The sequence below is a fragment of the Oryctolagus cuniculus genome, chromosome X (genome assembly GCF_964237555.1).
Source record: "Oryctolagus cuniculus chromosome X, mOryCun1.1, whole genome shotgun sequence".
NCBI lineage: Eukaryota > Metazoa > Chordata > Mammalia > Lagomorpha > Leporidae > Oryctolagus > Oryctolagus cuniculus.
In genome coordinates, this window is record NC_091453.1 from 39,035,662 (window position 1) to 39,060,316 (window position 24,655).

The 24,655-nt window shown below is 42.6% G+C and overlaps 1 protein-coding gene across 1 annotated transcript; it reads right to left on the bottom strand.

Moving 5' to 3' along the window:
• Positions 1 to 771: 771 nt before the first annotated feature.
• ALAS2 (5'-aminolevulinate synthase 2) lies at positions 772 to 23,358 on the bottom strand. The gene is made up of 11 exons (XM_002720030.4): positions 23,255 to 23,358; positions 18,217 to 18,412; positions 17,462 to 17,584; positions 16,615 to 16,725; positions 14,145 to 14,367; positions 13,408 to 13,592; positions 10,256 to 10,435; positions 7,556 to 7,720; positions 6,722 to 6,990; positions 4,064 to 4,226; positions 772 to 1,057 (listed from the first exon to the last, which is right to left on the bottom strand). The coding sequence occupies exons 2-11, from the start codon at positions 18,395 to 18,397 to the stop codon at positions 894 to 896; spliced, it is 1,764 nt and encodes a 587-aa protein (XP_002720076.1). The 5' UTR covers positions 18,398 to 18,412; positions 23,255 to 23,358; the 3' UTR covers positions 772 to 893.
• Positions 23,359 to 24,655: the final 1,297 nt, after the last annotated feature.

Sequence of the window (24,655 nt, forward strand, 5' to 3'; positions counted from 1 at the left end):
GTTGTATGGGCTTCGTGTACTACTGAGGTTGGATCAGTAAGGGATGTGGGTATAATGTGGCAGAAGTGTAGTGGGCTGTGTAGCCTCAAGCCAGAGGTTCCCAGGAGGGTGTCCCTCAGCTGACACAAATAGGTTATAAGGTAGAAAGAAATGGGTCTCTCAGCCCTCTGAGTTGATAGTCAGGGCCTGGAGTCACACTCGTCTCAGAAGATTGCCTCTTTGCCAAGTAATATTAATTCTTCCAAGTGTGTTATTGTCAATTTTGCCCATGTGCTGTGACCTGGAAAGTTTGGGAACATTGCTTTGAACATGTTGCTTGCTAGAGCCACACTTCTTGTCTTATCTTGGAAACTGGGCTGGTGATAGCTATTCTATAAGATCTTGTGGGTGGGAAGAAGGCTAACAGATGAGGAAGATATTTGTTCCCCTTCTGGAAATTACCTCCTCAGTTTTGGGGAGCCACTTCTTCCCTCCAGGCAGTTTGCTTAGGGCTGACTGTCTCCAGGCTTCAGGGCCTACCTTGGACCTAAGTGTCCAGGTAGGGTCAATCTCTGGATTTTTGTTGGGACTAATGGTAAAAAGCCATTTCAGGTAAATCTGCCAAGTGTCTTGGCTGTTTGGGCAATTCACTGTATAATCAGTGGTCATTCCCTTCCCCTTCTCTGTCAGTAAAACGGGGGTGGTCAGGCCAAAAAGTGAGCTATAGTCTACTGTTTGAGGGAGTCAGATGTGTAGTTGCCTGTCCGCTGTCCAGGAAAAGGCTACAGATGCTGCAGTTTGCTCTTTATTTTCAGACTCAAGTCAGCTAGAGGCACACAGCAAAGCAGAGGACAGGAGGAGGCCCAGCTTTAAGTGAATTACAAGTGAAGGAGGAATATGAGGCAGCTGGCTTCTCAGGCGTAAGTGGTGACGTATTGTGGCCCCATGTTCCCAAAGTAGGAGCGTTCCCACTCACTCATGAGCTCGAAGTGCACAGGACGGTGACAGAAATTGCAGGCAGCCACAGACACATCCTGAAGGGGCAGCCCCACCTCGTTCCAAGCTACCAGTAGCTTCTCTGTAGGTTGTGGGAAGAAAGGGGAGAGAAAAAACTGATTAGGTCTTCTAAATCCCCAGATGTACCAAGATACTGATCCTTCAACCTTTTGAGTTACCTCAAAACTGAAAGTAGTATCTTTGCTCCAGCGTGTGCTCTGAGTGCTACCATTTGTGGGTACTGGTCTGTGTAAAAGACTGGGAAGGATTCCTTGACACAATTTGAAGCTATACTGGCCTGTCTGGCACCTCACACTATCTCAGTACAGGACATACTGTGGATGAAGTGAACCTGTCACCTTGGAAACTCCTAGCCTGGTGAGGAAGATGACACAGATAGTCATCATACTGTGTCATCAGTGCTATGACAAGGGAACCTGAGGATGGGAACTCAGAGGACCCACTGCAGGAAGTGCCTTTTCTATGCTTATGCTCTTGGTGATCTCATATACTGATGATTCTGAAATTCTCATCTCTGTCCCAGACCTTTTGCTTGATTTCCTGACTTGTTTATAAGTGGCCCTCCTGTATCTCTAGCTTAACACAAGCACAACTGAGCTACTCATGTCTCTACCCTCTAAACCTGCTTTACTTTCAGCTCTCCCCATATCAGTTGATGGCAATTCCAGTTCAGTCCAAAACTGCTAGAGCCATCTTTATTGCTCTCTTCCTTACCCCATATATCAGCAAATACCATTCGCTCTACCTTCAAAATTGGGCCACTTAGCATCTCAATGGCTGTGATCAAATCTGAGCTGAAATATTGCAGCAGCCCCCTGTTGTGTTTGCCTGCTTCTCTTCTTGCTCCCTTTGTTCTCTTCATTGTGTTCTCAACATAGAAGTCTGAGCAATTCTGTTAAAACTAAGTCAGATAGCTACTCCCTTGAGTTTGGTTTTGTTCTCATCACTCTGATTCCACTAAAACTTTCATTGGGCTAATTGTGAATTATGGAAAAAAAAAAACTAAGTCAGATATGTCAGTCTTCTGTTCAGATCCTTCCAAAGGCTTTCACTAAAAGCCACAATCTCCAATAACTTAGTTACTCTATAATCTGGCCCCACATTGCCTCTCTCTGCTCAATTTTTCTTTCAGTTGTTTACACCACTCCATGTATACTCATCTTGCTGTTCCTCAAATATAAAAGGAATTCAGAGTCTTCCCTGCCTTAGGTTGTTCCCACTACCTGGTTGCCCTTCACTTAGATATCTGCCCAGCTAACTTCTTTACCTCTTTCAGATCTTCGCTTAAGTGTGACCTCAGTGGATCTCTACCCTTGCCACTGTAATACTGTAACCTTCTTCCAACCTAACCCCTGCCTCCAGTGCTTACTGTCCCCCTTATTCTGCTTTATATTTTTTTCCATTGTACTTAGAAGAAATATGTGACTTGCTATTATTTGGTTGAGTTTTTGATGTGTCTGCTAATGTTCATGTGTTGGGAGCTTGGGCCTCAATGTGGCAACGTGGGAGCTGATGGAACCTTTATGAGTGGAGCCTAGTGGGAGAGCTTAGGTCATTAAGCATGCTCCCCTTGGAAAGAAATACTGGTCTCCTGAAGTGAGTGCTCACAAGAATGAGTTATTAAGCTTGAACTTGACCCTTGAATCAGTCTCTCTCTCTCTCTCTTTCTCTCTCTCTTTCTCTCTCGCCCTCTCTGATTTTCTGTTTTGAGATGTGATAATTTCCTCCCATTGTAATCCACCATTACAATTTGCAATGAGGTCATGCAGTCAAAGGGAGCCCTGACCAGAGCCTGCTCCTTGCCATTTGGATTTTCAGCATCTAGAACTGTGAGCCAAATAAATCTCTTTCATTTATAAAATTAATTTGTTTCAGGTATTTCATTATAGCAATGAAAAACTCATGTATTATTTACTTTGCTTATTTTTAAAAATACTTTTTGACTATTTCCGTTAGAATCTAAGCTCCAGTGGGTAACAATTTTGTGTCTTGTTTGTTTACTCTTGGGTTCCCAGCACCTAGAATAGTGTCTAGCACATAGCGTGTATTTGATAAATATTTATTGAAATAATGAATGAAAGGCTTCCTAAGTTAAGTTGAGAAGTTGAAGAGGAGTGAGTCAACACGTGTTGTCAACACGGCCTTCTCGCCTGTCCATAGGTCATTCCTCATGGCATTCCCTTATTCTGGAAGGAGGTTACTGACCATATCCATGTACAAGGGCTTCCTCACCCACAGTGCCTCTCCAATTTCAGCCTTCTTAGCCTTTCTAGCTGTAAATGAGCACTCTGTAACTATAACACTACAATGTATCACACTGAACCAGTACCCTCTGCTAAACTATTGCCTGCCTACATGTCTTTCATCTGTGGGCCTGGAATGAGAAGCTTCCCTATGCCTGGCCGTGGGCTGAAAACTGCACCCAAGAATTCAGTAAACTTTAGGTGAAAGGCTAAATTAATAGCTTTCAGGGTAAAACTTGAACTCTGCAAGCCTCTCAATCCAGTCCCTGTCTTTCACTGTCTTTGCAGACTTCATGGATTAACACTTCTCTCCCCACTATATACTGACTATCCTGCATTCCAGTTATACCTGATTATTGTCCTTAATATACCTCAAGCTGCTTCTTAACTCTACTCCTTGCTTTTCATAATGCTGTGTACTCTGCTAAGAATACCTCTTCTACACCCTCTTTTTGTGGCTCAATACTGCTTACCTTGCAAGACTCAGCTCAGGTAACATGTCAAGTAGGAAGCCTATCTTGAATCCTGCAGGCTGGGCCAGGCCCCCCCCCCTCTGCTCCCACAACTCCCCAGTGCGCTTTGTTTAGTTTTGATAACTGCTTCCTGTTATTGTTTGTGCCTGCCATGGTCTCCCCAACTAAATGGAGCTCCTAAAAATTTAGGAATCTGTTTCTCATTCATTTGTGACCCTAATATACAGATTGGCATGCAGTAGGTGTTCCAGAAATATATTTTTTTAATTGAGTGTCATCTTTCCTCTCAATTTCCTCAGCTCCTGGATGAGGGCTGGGGAAGTACTGTAGGCACCCATATTGTGGACTTACCAACAAAGTCTTCCATCATCTGAGGGCTGTGGTGTGGGGAGGGTGCCAGGCGCAGCAGTTCCTCACCCCGGGGGACAGTTGGGTAGTTGATGGCCTGCACATAGATACCATGCTTGGAGAGTAGGAGGTCACAGATCTTGCTGTTGAGTGCTGCATCACCCACCTAGGCTCAAGAGAAAGGCTGTTAGTAACCTGTCACCCCTCATCCTGCGATCCCTAGTTCCATTAAGTGGGTAAAGGGGGCCGGCACCATGGTGCACTAGGCTAATCCTCTGTCTGCGGCGCCAGTACCCCGGGTTCTAGTCCCGGTTAGGGCGCTGGATTCTGTCCTGGTTGCTCCTCTTCCACTCCAGCTCTCTGCTATGGCCCGGGAAGGCAGTGGAGAATGGCCCAAGTGCTTGGGCCCTGCACCTGCATGGGAGACCAGGAGGAAGCACCTGGCTCCTGGCTTCAGATTGGCGCAGTGCGCTGGCTGTAGCAGCTATTTGGGGGGTGAACCAACGGAAGGAAGACCTTTCTCTCTGTCTCTCTCTCTCACTGTCTAACTCTGCCTGTCCAAAAAAAAAAAAAAAAAAAAAAAAAAAGTGGGTAAAGGGAACCAGATTGAGGAATAACACTGAATTTGGGGGACATATCATTCAAAAGGCCCTTAGTGGCATTTCCAGAATTTCTATCAAAGAGGAACTCAGAGCTAACAATTAGGTTTGAAGGGAGTGAGGTGGAGGTGGCGCCAGCAGCCTTATCTTGATGCTGATTTCAGAATAAGCACACCAGTTTTACTTAGCTAGTAGGTGAATGTGAGGGTAGTTCTAAGTGAAAAGACAAATTCCCCAGGTTACTTCTGTGTGCATCATTGGCTTGATTCAGATAACGGGAATTTTAAAATTCAGTCTGGGGCCCAAGCATATGGGCCATCTTCCCCTTCTTTCCCAGGTGCATTAACAGGGAGCTGGTTTGGAAGTGGAACAGCCAGGACTCAGACAGGTGCCCATATGGGATGTTGGCACTGAAGGTAGCGGCTTAGCCTACTACTCCACAGTGCCAGCCCTAAAATTCAGTCTTTCAAGGGGATATTGGGGGGCCGGTATGGTGGCGTAGTGGGTAAAGCTGCTGCCTGCATTGCCGGCATCCCATATGGGCGCCGGTTCAAATCTCAGCTGCTCTAAATTCCGATTCAGCTCTCTGCTGTGGCCTGGGAAAGCAGTAGAAGATGGCCCAAGTCCTTGGGCGCCTGCACGCATGTGGGAGACTCAGAAGAAGCTCCTGGCTCCTGGCTTCAGATTGGCACAGCTCTGGCCATTGCGGCCAACTGGGAAATGAACCAGCAGATGGAAGACCTCTCTCTCTCTTTCTCTGCCTCGCCTTCTCTCTCTGTGTAACTCTGACTTTCAAGTAAAATAAATAAATCTTTTTTTTTTTTTTTAAAAAGGGGGTGGTATTGGGCTGGCCTGAGGATCAGTCAAAATAGTTAGCTGTCCATGTCCTCTGGTTCTACATCCCTGGATTCAACCAACTGCAGATAAAAATGTTTTTAAAAATGCCTCTGTACTGAATATTCCCTAAACAATGTAATTAGGCAACTAATTACCTAACATTGACATTGTATTAGGTATTATAAATAATCTAGAGATGATCCAAAGTACATGGGAGAATTGTGTAGGTTATATACAAATACTTTGGCATTTTTTGTATGGGACTTGATCATCCTTGTAGCATGGTATCCCTTGGATACTGAGGGATGACAATATTTCTTTCTCATCTATAAAATTGTCACCAAAAGTGTCTTTCCCACACCCTATTTACTAATTAGCACAAATAGATGTTATTTATGAAAGAATGAGCAGTTCATTTTTAAAGCCAGTAAATACCCAAACATAGTTAAACATGGTGATCCAAAATAGCATCTAGGCTTGTGGCTTTTAATTTTATCTTTCTGACCTCAATTCTCAGTAAGAAATGCATTTATACCATCACTGTACATATACATGTATACCAACATATACATATATGTAAAACTGAAAATTTCTCACAAAATGATACCCTTACAATGTGTGATAGTCTCCAACTTTTTCTATTCTATTTTTAAAAAATTCATTATAGAGAGATCTCCCATCCACTAGTCATTCCTCAAATGTCCATAATGGCTGAGGCTGGGTAGGGCCAAAGTCAGGAGCTAGGAATGCAATCCAGGTCTCCTGTGTTAGATTTCAGAAAACCGATTACTTCAACATCCCCACTGCCTCCCAAGATCTGCATTAGCATGAAGCTGGAATAAGAAGCCTGAGTCAGTGATTGAACCCAGGCATTCTGATATAGGATATGGGCATCTTAACTGCTAGGCTACATGCTGAGCCCTATATTTTTTAATGCTAGTCATAACTTGCTAAACTGATTTTATGGCCCACTAATAATCGTGAGCCACAGTGTGAAAAAAAAAAACCTGAAATATAGGCTATAACTACTCAATGTAGTGAGGGTCTGGGCACAGTCTAATAAACACAAAGTAATAGGTTGTACAAAAGGAAAAAAGATTGGTTAATCCAGAATAGGTGGTTAATAGGAAAACCAAGAGTTGACAGGAGCAATCAGTTTGCTGGACATGGGAAGGCTTCCAGAAGAGATAGGTGGGGAGTGCAGTGGACAAGGTGGGGCTCTCACCCGGATGGGAATGATGTGGCTGGGGCAGGGGATGACAGGAAGACCCCTATCCATTAGTAGCTGGCGCATGTGCTTGACGTTACGCTGGTGGGCTCGTCTTAGGGCTTGGCCCTCCTCTCCCTTGAGCAGCCGCACAGATTCCAGTGCCCCAGAGAGCACCATGGGGGGCAGTGAGGTGGTGAAGATGAAGCCTGCAGCATAGGAACGCACTGTGTCCACCAAGTCACGGGTGCTGGCGATGTAACCACCCACACAACCAAAGGCCTTGCCTAGAGACAGAAAAGAACAACATGTCCAGAACCCATAATTAGTCCCTAGAAGAACAGGTTCATGCCCCCAGGTAACACAAGGAATTGCACCAGAAGCTGGAACTCTGGTCTCCCTTCCCAGCCCTCTTTTCATCTCTCTTGTCCATGACGAAGCAGGCAGGGCTGATAATTCTGCTGCTTTGTGATAGAACTTTTGAGTCCTGCCATGTGCAGTGACTTGATAGGCAGGAGCTAGGCGGGGACTTTTAGCTGGTTAAGGCCAGGAGTGGCGCTAAGATGAAGCTTGGAGTTAGGATGGGGGAAGAGTTTGGAACTATGTCTCCACTTACTCAGGTCTAACCTGGCTATTTGGCCCAGCCTCAGGGATCTTTTCAAAACACCCTCTCAGACTTTCTCAGCAACTCTGCAGTGGGAAGGAAGTAGAGGGAAGCAATCTAGGAGAGTCACTTGGGGCTGTGAATTCTACCCAAACAGCTCCCGCAGCTTTGGGGAAGAGAAACAAAAGGTTCTTGCAGGGGCCTCCTCTCTGGATTGTATCTAAGAGTTGTCCAAGGCATTCACTCACCAAGAGTTCCAGAGATTATGTCGATCTTGTGCATAATTCCATCACGCTCCCCAATCCCAGCGCCCCGGGACCCATACAATCCTACAGCATGGACTTCATCCACAAAGGTCAGGGCACCGTGCTGATGGGCCACGTCACACAACTCCTCCAGAGGACAGATGGCACCTGAACAAAGCCAGGGGATAAGTCGGAGGTTATAACCCTTCCCCAGATCCATCTCCTGTGTGGAATTTCCCATCCATACCTGATTTGGATTGGAAAAAGGTGTTGTAGAGAGGAAGAGGGTGTGCCCCCTCACTTGGTACTATTAGAAACCTTTTTGTGTACATCAACTGCCTGTACCCACTTCAGCCCAAACTGCATGTGTGTGTTTTCCCCAGCCTGAGATCAAGTCTTGGTTCTCTTTCTATTTTTACTTCATTCTGACTATGTTTGTCCTCTTCTGCTATTTTTCTGGTCTCTGCCTCATTTATATTTTTTTTCCTTGCAAGTCTGTGCATTTCCATATAGAGTTGGCACTACCCTGTATAATGTCTTTGTTTAAGTAAATTGAAAAAAGTCACCTTTTGTGCTAGCTATTTCAGTCCTATTGTAGACCTCACTCCCTTGGTCAGGTGCTAGCAATATCTTTATTTTCACTGCCTCCCCTTCTGTCTTTCTGGTTTTCTAGCACTCTCTTTTTTTGTGCCATTTCCATATTTTTCTATGTCTCTATTTTTTCTGTCGCTACCTTTTTTCCTCTCCTTTCCCCTTCTCCCCTCCCTTTCTCTCTTCTTTTTCTTTCTTTCTCAGTTTCCTCCCCCACTTCTCTCCTCTCTCCTCCTGTTCCTTCCCTTTCCCTTCCCTTCCCCCTTCTCTCTCATTATTGTTGGCCTCTATGACTATCTCTCTGCTCTTGAATGCCTTTCTCTGTACCCTTGTGTCTCCTTCTGAATTTCCTTGTGCCTCTATATTTTCTGTGTCTCTGGGGGAGTGTGTTTTCTCTTGTCTCTATCAATGTAGTTCCCTGAAGGCTCCCTCTTACAGACTCAGTCTCAATATATCAAATGAAGGCAAATTAGAACTAATTTCTATGTATGCCTCCATTTTCCAACCATATTTTCAATGTTTTCTAGACTTTGTCCATACTGACAGTCATTTATAAGATCATCAAATAGCTGTGAATCTCATATATAGATTGTGTGAGCACTCTGCATACAAGAACACATGCATTGAGCCATTCCTCATCATTCTATGCTCCCTGGAAACTTCTGAGGTGCAGGGAGTTGGAATGCTGATGAAATATCTTTAGGTGGAATCAGGGGCACCAGGACAGGATTAAAGAATTAAAGAGTAATTGATAGGACAACATGAGGGGAGCCACATACAGGTGATCGGTTCTGAGTCAAAAAAGACAGATGGTTCAAGCATCATTTCCATGGGAGGAAGTCAACTCACTAGTATTGACAGTTTAGGCAGAATTTCTATTAAAAAATAAGGAATTATTTATTCGCAAATGTAAGGAGGTAGAATGTCCCCAGTGTGGTTTGCAATTGAAGAATAATTAATTTGAATAGTCTAAGTTTTAGAACTATATGAAAAGGATAGTTTTACTTTATCACTAGTTGTAGAAATACAGAAGTAGGCATGATAGTAAGTTCTGTATATATATTAACTCATTTAGCTTTTACAGCTATTCTATAATTATTACCTCCATTTTACAAATAAGGCAACTGAGGCACAGAGAAATTAAGAAACTTAACCAAATTAGTACATTGGCATGATGAGATCTGAAATTGGATAGTCTGGTGTCTTAGCCCTGTGTATGATTCCAGTGGCACTTACTTTAGCTAACACAGGGAAGACTATGGACTCTGTTTTTTTTTTTCAGTTGCAAAAGTGAAAAGTTGAAATAAAATGAGCAGCTCTTCACTTAAATAAATCCAGAGAAGGGAGTGCCTAAAACACATGACTTCTACTCAATAGGGCCAGCAACAGAAAGCTTTGGGGTTATTTCAGTTGGGAGAAGAAAAGATATAGAAAACTAAAACTCACTTATTTTTACTGAAGCATAATAAATGGAATGGTTTCCATCATGTCTGGTTCTTACAAGTTGATATTTTACCTTGAGAAAATTGAAGCTGAGAGAACTAAACAGTTACCCAAGATCATCTAGGCAGTAAATGTGAAAGGTTGGATTTGAATTAAGGTCTGACTTAAAAACCTGTTTTGGTTCCAGTGCTTCATACTGGACCTTGAAAGACTCCTAGATAATGTTTTGTGAAATTTTCCTTTGTAGAAACCAGATACTAGTGTGATTGATTTGCACATCATTTCTAATGGACAGAGTATAGTGCAAGGAATTGGAGTTATATGCCATATGGTGCAAACACTCACTTTGCTGAGCTACCTAAGACAAATTGGATTCTGTCTGAACTTTAATTTCTTTGTCTATAAGGTAAGCGTAATAGCTGCTTCTATCCCTTGGCATTTACTAGCTGTATGGACTTGGGCAAGTTATTCCAATTGTTCATATCTCAGTTTCCTCATAAAAAAAATCATGGCACCTAACTCATTGAAGATTAAGAAGATTAATCTGATTAAAATTCTAATAATTATGCATGGAACATAAGAGGTACTCCATGAATTTTAGCTGTTACATTATCAGCATGGTTTTTATGAGACATATATTAATAAGCATACACTCACACATATACATACCATCCATGGAGTGAACAGTCTCAAAGGCCACAATTTTAGGTGTCTTAGGATTGGATTTCTCTAGAAGTTTCTTCAAGTGGTCAGGGTCATTGTGCCTGAAGACAAACTTGGCTGCTCCACTGTTGCGGATACCTTGGATCATGGAAGCATGGTTGCCTGCATCTGAATAAATCTCGCAACCTGAAGAATCAGATGCATAATCCTTAAACTTCTGTCTCAGTGATCCCACTTCAACCTTCAAGTATGACCTGAAAGGGGAAAAGGGACAGCCCTCTCTTCCCTTTAAGGCTCTGCTGTGCTCCTTTTTCTTGTAGAAGTCTTTGTGACAACTCTTCCTCCCTTGGAAGAATTCCTCAGTCATAAAATTCTGACCTCTATACCTTCCAGTCATTTCTAATCCTGATATTGTCTCGGCTATCTTGAAGTGAGGGAAAATTTAATTTCCTAGGAATTTTTTAGAATTTCTTGAGGATAGGGCCCTTGTTCCTTCTCCCTGACACATAAGATCAAGACTTGGAAAGGGATCTTTCCTAGGATGTGCTTGTTGATTTGCCTTTGATCTAGATTAAATTCTACCTCTTTCAGGTGCATACATCTGCTGATAGTTACAGATATGGATACTCACCAGGAATTCAGTTTTGGAATCCTAGGATTGAGGCATGTCAGAACTGGAAGAGCAGTTAGTAAACATGGGATCCAGTTCCTTTGCTGTTCAGGTGAGAAAGTTAAGGTCCAGAGAAGAGAAGGCCTTTCTCTAGAAACTGAGAAATGCAGGGTTTTCTACTAGGCAATGCTGGAAGGACAGGTGGAGGTGGTATATTGGTGGATGCAGTTGATTCCTGGTCCCCAACACTTCACTGACATCAAGGAACTATGGCTTTCATGAGAGTAAGGAATAGCATCTACTTGAGAAAATGAGCCATGGCTTCCTGAAGGAAGGAACATTCTTTTTTAGACTCTCTGTGTCTGGTACCTAGAATAAGGCTAAGTACACAGTAGATGGAAAGTAAGCATTTTTTGAATGCATGGTTGAATAAACAAGTGACTTGATTTATGTGAGTGAATCAGTGTATGAATGATTATATTATTGCATGAGTGAGTGAGAAGAGTGCTATCAAAAGATAAGGCTGGAGAGATATATGAAAGCCAGATTTATGAGAGCTGTAGAAGCCATGATAAGCAATTTGCATTTAGTACTGTGGGCAATGTGGGTCCATTAAAAGGTTTTGACCAGGGGAGTGACAAAGTTAGATTTTACATTTTTTTTGACAGGCACAGTGGACAGTGAAAGAGAGAAAGGTCTTCCTTTACTGTTGGTTCACCCTCTAATGGCCACTGCAGCTGGCGTGCTGTGGCTGGCACACCACGCTGATCCGAAGCCAGGAGCCAGGTGCTTCTCCTGGTCTCCCATGCAGGTGCAGGGCCCAAGGACTTGGGTCATCCTCCACTGCACTCCTGGGCCACAGCAGAGAGCTGAACTGGAAGAGGAGCAACCAGGACAGAATCCAGCGCCCCAACTGGGACTAGAACCCAATGTGCCGGCGCCACAGGTGGAGGATTAGCCTATTGAGCCACAGCACTGGCCAGATTTTACATTTTAAAAACATGCTTCTGACTGCTGGGGACAATAGATTGTAGGAAGGCAAAGGTGAAATCAAGAAAATGATGTTGGTCTAGGCTAAGATGGTATCAGCAGAGATGGAAAGAAATTAGATTTTAATGGCTGAGGGGGAATTGACTGAATAAAAACCTGCCAAAGATGTTGGGTTTACTTGAGGATTTTGGGTGACCTTAGAAAAGTTTTCTAAGAAGTGGGGGTGATATTTTTTCATGTGCTGAAGAATCAGGAAGTGAGCAATAAGGTAACAAGTGTGAAGATGTCTCTCAAGCACTTTGTCTGTTATAAGGTAACATCAGGTAAATATCTAGCAAGTAAGAGACTCAGAGCTCACAGCTTTAGCCTACTACAACTACAAAATGTGTTATAAGGAAGAGAAAAATAGGACAGTAGATAAAAGGTGACGGGGTTGGAAAAAATGTTTTTTAAGATTCAAGAGATTAAAACATATTTAAAGATATGGAGAAGCTGAAGATAAGGAGAGAGCTGGTAGATTAGGTTCTTAAGGAGGGAGAGGGGAATGGGACATTGAGCATCAGTGGAAAAGGGGCACCTCTTCCAATATAACAGGAGAGAAGGAATGGGGAACAGGAGGGGTTTCTTGTGAGTTTGTAGGTACTTTGCAGCTAGGAGTTGAGGACATTGATGTCTGGGATCTTCTGTTTTCAGAATGAGGTGAAGTCTTCTGTTGAGGGGGATAGTGAGGAGGTATAGGAAGGCTGAGGAGAATGGGAGTTTGGTAAAACTTCCCAGTGGCTTGGAGAGCTGACCCAGGAAACAAGATTGCCAGAAAGCACAGAGGACCCAGTAGAAGCTGGGGAATGTGAATCTTTGCTGTCTTTTATCAGAGCAATTGTATGAGTCCAAAATTGACTAGGAAAAGTGGGAAGCTATCATTAGGGGTTGGGGCTGTGATGAAAGGATAACATAATAATGTCCTGCAGTGAGGACATTATTAGCTGGAGAATGGGACAGTGGGAAGATGGGATCCAGCATGCAGATGAATGAGTTGGCTTTAGGCAGGAAAGATATGCCTTCAATTGTAGAAGGAGGGAATGTGAAAATGCCAGTGAATAATCAAATAAGTTCATTGGATTGGTGGGAATAAAGTTCCTTTCTTGTGGCTTTGCTTTCTTTAATAAATAGAATATGAGGTTATTTGCGAAGAGTGAAGGAGGAGGTAGTCAGAGATTTTAGAAGAGGGAAGAAGTTTCAAAAAAGCTTCTGTGAAGACATAAAAGGACTTTTTAATAAGTGTTAAGGGCTGAGTCGAGTTTGGGAGGTGATGAATTTATGTTACCATTCTTTGAAGTTGGGTGATATTATACTGTCCAGTAGTGGTACTCAGCTTAGGCTCACCAAGGCAGAAAGCAGAGGGATATAATTATCCAGTGTTGAGGATATGCAAAGTGGGAAAGAAAGAAGAGCAATGGGAGGAAAAACTCAGATTAGAGGGGAGGAGCAAAGGTGGCAATGAGACTAGATGCCTTGTTGCAACATATAGCCCTGAACAAAGATCAGGCCTCAGGCTTACCTGGCAGGATCTTAGCCAAGGTGAAAAGAGTGGAATCATTGGCCACAAAGCAGGAGGAGAAAAGCAGGGCTGAATCCTTCTGGTGCAGCTCAGCCAGCTCCTGCTCAAGCTCCACATGGAATTTACTGGTGCCTGAGATGTTACGGGTGCCACCAGCTCCTGCTCCATGACGGTTCAGGGTGTCCCTGGCCAGGAAAAAAAAAACAGAGAGGAGAAAAAGCAGAAAAAAATCTTGTTAGTATCTGAGGAACAAGGTATTTTTCCCTTCCTTGGTAAAGTTCAATGTGATCTAATAATCCTCTATTAATTGTGTCCTATGTGACAAAGTAGAGGGAAGAATGGGAAGGATAGGGACACATGAACCTTCCTTTTAGGGCTAGAAGCACTCAAGAATGGAAGAAGAACTGGGTGGAACTTGAGCAGTTTGGAAGGCATAAAGGAAGTTACACACCATCTTCAGCAATACCCATTCTCCAGCTAGATTAAGAACTCACACAGAGTAGGACCTGTTAGGTTTCCCATCCTTCTCCTTCATAGCACTGGACACTCAAGGCTTTAGAAAACATGTGTTAACTGTCTCAGTTCATATCTGAGGATTAGATAAGCTGCAGGATCTTGGACAAAAGGGGTGACAATGGAACTCAGGATTCCAAAGTTCTGCCTTTTCCTTTCATCTGTGGCTTCAGATCCTTTCTGGATGTGCCCACATAGCTCATGGCCCAGACTCTATTACTCACTGTGTGGCCTGCAAGACCCGAGGATGTCGACTCATGCCCAGGTAGTCATTACTGCACCAGACAGACACATCCTTTGAGGCCACAGACACCTCAGAGAAGTGTTGGGCAAAGGGGTATGCATCAGCCCAGCGGTTCACAGTCTTGAACACACGATAGGTGTGGTCCTGTTTCTTTTCCATGATCTTGTCCCTGAAAAACTGGTCATAACCAAAGGCTTGGTTTCCTGTAGGAGATGAGGATGAAAAGAATTCATTTCAAATCTCTTTCTGACTAATCTGTATTGTATCCATGCTGTTGAGTTTTGAGTTTTCTAATGTTCTTTCCATGTATTCATTTATTTACTCTGTCATTGATTTACTGTTAACTCTGTACTACTTCATTCAATGATCACTCACTCAGTCATTCGCTCAATATTCATTCACACATTCACTCAGGCTTCCTATGCTTGGCATGGCCATCTCACTCTTCCCCAGGTTAGTATGGAAGCATTCTGACTAGAGTTACTACTTTCAGTTTCAGTGGAAGCAATGTTGATAGCTCTAATTTCTGGGTCTAGTTATGTTAGTTGTGTGACTTTGAGCAAGTAGTGAGTCCTCTCTTAGTTTTAGTGTCTTCATCTGTTGAAAGGGGCTTAATACCTTCCTTGCACAGTTGTGAGCATCTGATAACAAACAGCACATAATGTACCTGAGCTAACGTCTGGCGCATAGTAATTGTATTATTACTATTTTAGTCTTGGCAGTAGGAGTAATAATAACAGAAGCTAATGTTTAATTATATTATTATAGGTAACATTTAATGAGTTTCTAATACATGCAAGATTCTCTCCCAGGAACTTTATCAATATTATTTTATTTATTTCTCACGACAACTCTGTATGGAAAGTTCTATTAGTATCCTCATTTTGCAAATGAGATAACTGGGGCATAAAGAGAGCAGATAACTTGACCAAGGTCATGCATCAGGTAAATATCTAGCAAGTAAGAGACTCAGAGCTCACTCCTTTAGCCTACTACAACTACAAAATGTGTCAATTCTATTTTCAGGATAAATTGAAATAATATATTCCAAAGGGTTTATTACACTCTAGAGCTCTATACATGAGACATCATTGTTGCACACAGCAACTTATGTGGCTTTTGAGGAGTGGGGTAGTAATTGGTAACATCCTTGCTGTAGGGGTGTTTGTAATTATGCATCAAGAATTTTAAAAATGCACATCCTGACATACCTAGAGAATTATTTGCAGCATATTTAACAGACAAATATTGATATCCAGAACTTATTTAAAAAAAAAAACCTTCTGAAAACATCAGGAAAATTTCCAGCCTCGTAGAAAAATGGGCAAAGAATTGAACAGACAGTTCAGTAAATGTAGAAAGATATTTAATCACATATCATATTGATAGACTTAAAAGTTTGATAATACATCTGTAATAAAAATATTAGGAAGCAAGTATTGAAAAGTGAGACACACACACACACACACGTAGATAAAGGGAGAGGGGGAGACAGAGAGAGAGAGACAGAGAGAGAGATCTCCAAGGAATATTGTTCAGTGAGGAAAAAAGAGGGTTGCAGAGTAGTATATTATGGTAAGATTTCAAGGTTAAAAAAACTAAGAACGATAATACTCTGTGTTTTCGTTGTTTATGTGTTTATAAAACCAACATATGCTCTAAATTAAAATAATACAAAAATTGAGGACAACAATGTAAATTATATATACTCGATTAACTTACCAATGTTGCATCCTTACCATAGAAAATAGTTCAACCACTAATAATCATTGTGCAGCTTTAAGTTTAAGACATGGAAAGATGTTCACAATGTATTATTAAGTGAACAAAATATCATAACATACTCTGAGTAGAATAAGATCATGTATGTGTGGTGATGAGAGCAGAGGGGGGTTGTGTATATTTTAGCCATAGGAAAATACTTGGGGGGAAATATAACAAAAAGAACAAAAAGTTAATGTTGTATAGTGGAACTCTGAGTGCTTTAAATTTTACTCTATGCTTTCCTGTACTTGTTGAAAACTATTTTACAATAATTTGTATTTCTTTTGTATTTACAAAATAAAGCAGATTTTATTATGACAAATGAATATGAACACATATAAGAGAGGAGAAAAGGCTCTCTGAGGGTGAGTTTTTGAGGGAAGCATGGAGAAGAAATAATGGGAGTAAGCCTAATATTTGTTGACATCTCATAACAAGCTGGAAACAGTTCCATAAACATAATTTTATTTTCTCATGATACCCTCTTGAGGTAGGTATTAAAAACCCACTGAAGAAAAATGACTTACTTGCCAAAGCACACAGATCCTGCAAGTTCAGCATTAAAACTTCAATTCAGATTCCCTTCAAACCCAAAGCTCTTTCATACCATTTCCTCTGCTGTGCCAGATGCCTTTCAGCACTCCTTCCCTATTCCAACCCTTTTATTGCAACCATAGCAAACTCACCAGGCATATTGTTTTGAATCAAGTGTGTGACCTTCCCTGAAATCTGCTCTGGCTCCTGGGGACTGGAGAATGGCTTCCTCAGGCTGGTTGAGGCCAAGGAATGGGGCAGGTCTGAGAGGGAGTGTAGAATTCATTGGCCATAAGGAGACAGGGAAAAAAAAAAGAAACATATATTGTCCTGTTTAAGCTCAATGCAATGTATGAAAATTCAGATTTATAAAGTAGAAAAGCCTATTAAAGAGAAAGAAGAGGTCCTACTCATCTCCCCAGTTGGCAAGACCTATAGTGTCAGGAAATATGACTTCATACTTCTCCCAACTATGATTTTTCCTTAGGTAAGGTAATGGGCATCCGTCCTGAGTCTAGCACTTGGGAGGTAGATACAGGGAAGTGTACCTTATTATTCTTTTCTGAACATTGTTAAATTTCAATTTTGAAATTTTTGTTCTTAATGATATCGCATCTCTCAAGTGGGATTAAGTTGAGTTTACTCAGGGTTCTCTGCCTTTCTAAGGGCTATATCTACCCTTAACCTTTGCTCTTTTATGCAAGTTTAGATTGTTATAAAATTGCTTAAATATGGAAGCTCAGCCTGTTGGGATCCATTTAGCTATCTGGGAAAGAGGAGGCAAAACTCTAGAGGGTTCAAAAGTTACATATGTGTGTTTGGAAGGGTATAATGCAGTGCACAGTCTAAGGTGTTGCCTACTATGCTACCTGGAAAAGATTGGACTTCCCATTATGGGATTCATACTGGCTGTCCTTGTATTAACCTAGTTTAGGACTATGATGAGGTGGATTCATGCATTAGGAGTAGAAAATGGATAAGGTAGAACTTGACTCCAACCTGTCTTGAAAGCCTTCACATCCTCCTGGACTTCTGGGGCTGCTTTCTGCACGATCTTGCTCTTCCCATCCTGGAGTTCTGACAACATGAAGGGACAGTGGCCTTTGGCCCAAGATGAAGAGTCTATGCAAAGATAAGAAATTAGTTGTGGGTACATTTCTAGTCACAAGTTTAGTTTAACAATGATTACTGAGACTTACAATGGAGACACAGAGATAGAGTTTAGTCTCTGTGCTAGAGGGTTCTCCTGAGCTGGTGAGAATAGCACACACTGAAGACATGTTGTGTGAAGTGTTGGGATGTAAGAGAGGACAGGGGCTACAGAAGTCTAGAAGAGGCAGGGGACATGACCCAGAATCAGAATGGGACAAGCTGGAGTTTTTGGGCATCACAGAGGAGATGATGCTCAAGTTCTGTGTTGAATGAGAAATATGAGTTACTCTGGCATAGAGTATTAGAGAGAATAGTCTGGCAGGAGCAAAGGCACAGAATCTTGAAACTATAGGGTTGATTTGGGCATTTTTAAGTAGTTTCAGCATGGTTAGTGTGTAGTATATGAGGGGTATGGGATTGAAGCTCTTTCTAGAAATTCTGGGAGAAGACAGATGCTGGGTAAATATTTAGACCACTTTATTCTGCCTTGATACTTTTCACATGAACTCTCCAAATTGTTAGGCAGTGATAGCCAGTATGATTTGAAACCTTGTCTTGAGGGCCCAAATATTCTTCCCTTTTTACCAGTGGCCTCTTCTTACTTTCTCCAGCTTTGGTTGCTTTAAGGTGGATCTGAGAACATGCTGGTCCTTGGGCAGCCAGGATGGGGCAGCGTCCAATACCAAACAGGAACTGATGAGCTTTAGTCACCTTACGCAGGAGGCCTGTGGGACTCTGGGCAAGCACCGGGCAACATCGTAGCAACATGGCTGCTGCCACCATCTTGAGCCCGAAGTCCTGCAGAAGACATGGAGGGGATGAGATTGGATTATGATGGCCTGACCAAAAGCAAAGGATCATTCTTGTGTTTGATCCTTTGTCTCTAGCTCCCCATCCAAAGCTTGCTGCCCTTAGAGATACCTTTACTATTCTTTCAAAGAAAGAACTTCTTTCCCAATATTAAAATGTAGCATTAGGGTATCAGAGAGAAAGAAATAGGAAACTGACCATGAGGCAAACTGGTGAAGGAAAGAGTTTGAACTGGAGGTCAGAAAGCCTGGCTTCTGACTCAGACTCTGCTACCCACTCCTTCTGTGATGGTGAGGATCACCAAAGTGTTTGTGTAAGGCAGAACGAGAGTTGACAAACCACCAACCCGTGAGGCCAAGAGTCTAAGAATATTGACTTCGGCCAAGTGAAGATTCAGCCTGCTAGTGCAAACAGATGCCATTTGCCAGAACCTCTGAGGCTTATCCAGGGTGTTTCCTAATCAAACTTAGCCAGAGATGGAGAAGGAGCTTGAGACCACAGGGACCAGCCTCAGGAAGTCCAGGGAACAGGAAAAAAGGGTAAGTAGGGACTGCCGACTCTCTGTCCCCAGATGGTATTTTTCAGCCTGTGGATTTGCTTCTGGTTTTTGGATAAGCACAGATAGATAAAGGAGGAGGTGAAAGCAGGGCCCAATGGAGCTGGAAGACAAGACACAAAAACATATTCTGTGGGTCACTGAAAGAGGAAAAGGAGAGGAAGTGGACAGAGAGGAGATCAAGAAAAGAGAAACCAAATTGCATATAGGTGCTCAAGAAATAGCTGTTGAATTTGGGAGTGAATAAATGAATGAACAGGTACTCTGATGGAGGAACGAAAAGGAGAGTAGTGCAAGAGTAGTCAGAAGGAAATAAAATTTCGAAAAAATAAAAGGAGGAAAGTGTAGGGAACAAAGGTATGGTGGTGGTAGAATCAGAAAAACAGAAATTGAAGGAGAGAAAGAGGTCAAAACAGAGGGAAAGGATACAGGATAGAGATGCAAACAGATGTGAAGAGGAGGAATGACACAAACTGAGAACAAGAAGATGATGAGAAATATAGAAGGATGGGGAAAGAGACTTAGTTAAGAGGGAAGGCATGGGAGACTAGCCAGTGCAGCAGGAGAAGCAGGGACAGAAGGACACAAAAGGGACATGAGGAAAGATCCAAGAGCCTGGAGGCTCATACAAAGAGTCATAAAAACAAGAGCAGGAGAGAAGAATCCTGCAGGGACAGAGTCAGTCAGACACAAAAATGAAGGAGAAATGCTGCCTTAGGGTGGGCTAAGCAGAGAAGTTAGGGAGAGACAGACAGAAGGGCAGAGGGAGTAGAATAAATGATTAGGTCAAAGGATAGAGACTGAGAGGTGGCTACAGGGAAGGATGAGGGTTGGGAGGAGAGGGGGCTGAGAGTTTCCAAGAGAAAGACAACTGGAGAAAGCAAGAGAGAAAAACAGATTTAAATAAAAAGGGCAAGTTGGAGAGCCAGAATCAGAGGGTGAAACAAGATAAAGGATAGAATAATGGGAACACATGGGAAGACTAAGACCCTGGAACAGCCTTAGAAAGCTACTGAGTAGATGCTAACAGTACCCTCAGTGTATAGAGCCTTATGTTGGGAGGGACAGGTGAACAGGAGGAGCTTGTGACCTTGTCCTCATATGGCAACCTCCTTCTTTCCTTAATCTCATAGGGCAAGTCCTCTCCCCTGCCTCGCAAAGCAGTCTCCTTCCCATGTTCTATACCAGAGCATTCCTACCCCCCTCCCCAACTCTCACAGCTTTCCATAGCAGCCTGGGTTGGTATGTAAACTGGGGGCATGTTGGTCTTGAAATTGGCAGAGGTAGAAAGGTTGTTGAAAGGATACATGAAATAACCCATGTTAAGCCTTTAGGATAGTTCCTGGCACAGAGTAAGTTTTCAATAAATGTAGATGTTAGGTTTTCTTATTTAAATTCCAACCCCCTAACTGGATGATCTTGAAGAAGTTACTTCCCCTCCCTGAGTCTTGGCTTTCATCAGTTGTCAAATAAAAAGTAATTATGCCTACTTTACATGATAGGTAATGGATTGGATCCAGTGCCTACCTCATATCTAGAATTACAAGTTTCCCACCCCTGCCTGCCTGTGAAGGCTGAAGCGCTGGGAGATGAGCCTGCAAACCACAGATAAAGCTCCCAGAGTTTATCATCTTTGGGGTCTGACCACTCCCTAAGCTGAGACTAGGGTGTGGGAGAGAAGAGGAGCCCCTTCCTGGAATCATGTCTGAGCATCTGGCTGGGGCTGGCTCTGGCCCTGGTACTGGTGGTAAAAGAGCTGGATACCCAGGAACAGACAGGCAAGGCAGATGGCCATTTTCCATTATCCTGTACATTCCTTCCACCCAACAGCAAGACTTACATGACAACGACATTGAGGAATATCCCAAGATTAGAGGCAAAGTCCAATCCTGCCTTGGGATGGTAGCAGATTAAGCCCCACCTTTCATATATAAAAATAATAAGAGTTTAATATGCTCACCACCTCTAAGAGACTTTTGGTGATGATAATATGCTCAGGGTCCTGGGGAATATAGACTGCTTCTTGGAATTTGTTGTGTTCTCAAGTTCTTTCAAGCTGCAGTTCCGATTTCTCTTGTTCTGATATTCCTTTCCTGGAATTTGTCCTGCCTCACTTGCCTAGCCCTCATTATGACCCATAACCTTGAGTCAAAGTACCTTGGAATCTATTTCATTCTATCCTACTACTTGCCAAGAGACTGGAGTGAGTAAAATTGAATCAAGGAAGCATTTTAGGTAATTAGAGTATTAAGAACATAAAGTCTGGAACCAGACTACTTAGGTTCGAATCAGGCCTTGCTCCACCACTTGCTAACTTTGGGACCTTAGAAAAGTCACTTCCCTGCTCTATATCTTATTTATGTAAATTGTAGATAATAACAAGGACTATCTACTTTACAGGGATGTGTGAGGATTCAGTCATATAATCCATAGAAAGTGTTTTTAGAAGAGTACCTATCCCAGGATAAATACTGAACAAGTATCAGCCAGTGTTTTTATTTTCTCCACTTTCTATAAAGTACAGCCAAGGTCAGTCACATCTAGGCCAGTTCTAGAAAGCTGAAGACCTGATTCCTGTCTCAATCCTGTTACAACTTAGTGTGTTAACTTACAGTACTTGCCCTCTCTGGGTCTTAGTTTCTCTGCAGACAGGGGATTAGATAATTCCATAGATCCCGTCCAGTTCTGATAATCAAATACTCACAGATCCCTCACTGTGCCAGGCTCTGTTGTAAATGCTTCACATTCTTCAACTTATTTAATCCTCATGACAACCTTGTTATGAGAAAACCAAGGACCCCCAATATTATGTAACTTATCCATGTCAAAGAGCTAAGAATCGGAAAAAGAAGGGTTTGAACCTAGGCAGTCTTGTTCCAGAGACTGTGCATCCATGATTCAAATGTTACTGCACATTTTCTTGATTAAAGACCTGATCCAGATATTTATCCCTTGTGCTTTGTTAACTTAGGTCAATTTCCAGGACATTTGCCTTTTGTGACCAATGCCTTTACCAATGGAACAGATTAGGTACTATTGAACATTCATTCATTCATTCATCCCCCCATTTAGCAACTTATGTACCCACTGTGTGGTAATCCTTGCCAGGGGTCCGTTTAAAACAATGTTTTCAGCCAAAGAAATGATGGTGAAATTTTAGGTCTTAGGAAGTGCCCTGCACCTTTAATATGCTTCCTTATGTCAGCAACTAATCCACAGTACCAGAGCCAACTTCAACTCTACCCCAGCAGAGAACCAAAAACTATTCGATACAGCATTCCTTGCTCCTCTGTCTCCCTTTTGTGCCCTGCTTTGCATGAATCAATTAAGTCTGGAGGGGAAATGGTCACTTCCCTTCAGGAGTCATAGGCATCAGGTCTTACTTCCTTCTTAGCACCCTCAACCCACCATCTTTTGGCAGATGGTAAGAAACAAAGATCAAGTCATGCTAAAAAAGACATACAGATTTTTTAAATACCTGGAATCAGACGTTCTGAGAAACAGAAAAATTTGGAAGACCACAAAATAAAAATGAGAAAAGTTGTGGGAATCATAGACCAAGCCCTCTTTTTCAGAGGATGAAAAGCTGAAGTTTTCGCAGCAACTTAGGGTGAGAATACAAATCTGTTGCCTTTTTTGCATAATGACACAACATTCCTCTTCCACCTCCCCCCTTATTTTTGTCAATTTTGTCTCTCGACTTCCCAAGTCTTTCATGACTCAATTCTTCATTCCCATGCCTCCTACATCCCCTCAGTTTTCCCTTCCTAGCTCTGGTCCCTAGGTTCTGACCCTCTGCTGCTAGCTGGACAAAGAGGAGTCAAAGGTAGGAGGGATGGAGAATTGCAGGAAGACATATTAAGACACCTTTCTCAATTGAGAAGCAGAAGAGAGAGAGAAAGAAATACTAGAGACACAAACTGAGGAAAGAGAAAAGAGGAGGGAGAGAGGGGGCGTAGAGAAAGAGAAATTTAGGAGCAAAGGTAGAGAACTCAGAAGAAGGAAAAATAGAGCAAGCGAGAGTGTTAGTGATGAAGTGAGTGGTTTTGAAAACTTAACAAAAGACAGAAAAGGGGAAAAGAGAAAATGCTGGAAAACAAGAAATGGCAGGGAGAGATGGGGGGGGGGAGGAGCAAACACCAAAATGACAAAGAGACAGGTGGTAAGAAACAGACAAAGGGAAAGATCTGGTCAGACCAGAGATTCAGTGTGAGGGGTCCCTGAACAGGGCAGACGGACCAGATAGAGGGCACCAGGCTGAAAGGAGCTCTTACCTGTTGCCCTGCACTGAGGACGAACGAACCACGGGTGGGTGTTGTGGGTTAGGATCTGGCATTTATCCCTTCCCTGCCTCAGCTCCACCCACCCTGCCTTCTGTTGCCCAGGCCTTGCATTGGCCCCTAAGGTATCTCAGGCCTCTGCTGGAGATAAAACATAAAGGAGTCCCCTTTCACCTCCCCCTTCCTCAGCTATGGCTTTTCCCTCTATTTTCTTTCTCTTATCCCTCTGGAGTGGTAAAATGGGCTCAACAGAGCTTCGGAATTGGACCCTCCATACAGACCAAGGGGGCCTTGAGCAAAACTACCTCTCTGACCCTAAATCTCCTCAACCATAATAGGAGGGCAATAAAACCCAGAAGCTACTGTAGCACAAGTGGGAAGGGCTCTGGAGTCAGACCATAAAATACAGTGTTTGCTTCCCCAGAATTTACATCCCAGGCTGTTGTAACAATTCAATAACATTACTAGTAGGAAACACTCAACTCAGTGCTTACTCTGCACAAGAGCCTTTTCTGTGTGTTTTACATGGATTAATTTAGCCTTCTAAAGACCTTAAGAGATAGACACTGTTATCCCCATGAAGAAATTGAGGCTCAGAAAGGTGGAGCAACTTACTGATAATTATCCATCTAGAAAATATAGCACCCGACTATAAACTTAATGTAGTCTTGTGCCAAAACTCACCCACTTCTTTCCCTTTCAGGATATGCAGTTAAAGTTTGAAGTTCTCTGTCTTCTATTACCTTTTTCCTATCTCTTTTATTAACTGTCTTCTGCTGCTTCACTCCTCAATTCTAAGGCAGCAAGACTATATTTTATCTGTGGAGAAAGAGTATCATCATTAATATTACATTTACAAAAAGGACATCATGGGGGCTGGAGCTGTGGCACAGCAGGTTAAAGACTGGGCCAGCAGCTCTGGCATCCCTTATGGGCACCAGTTCGAGTCCCGGTTACTCTACTTCCTATCCAACTCCCTGCTAATGTGCCTGGGAAAGCAGCAGAGGATGACCCAAGTCCTTGGGTCCCTGCACCCATGTGAGAGAGACCTGGAAGAAGCTCCTGGCTTCTGGCTTTGGATCAGCTCAGCTCCAGCCTTTGTGACCATTTGGAGGTACTTTTGCGGCCATCTGGGGAGTAAACCAGAAGATGGAAGACCCCTCTCTCTCGGTCTTTACCTCTCTCTAATAACTCTGTCTTTCAAATAAATGAAATAAATCTTTAAAAAAGGACATTATAAGCTACATATTGATCTACAATTTCCTTTTTTTCTGTTCAGCCACATGTCAGTATTCCACAGAAGACTTCCCATATTAATTCATTCTGTGTAGTGCAGTTATAATATTACTAAATCTGAATGCAGTATAATTTATTTAAACATTACCTTATTGTTTG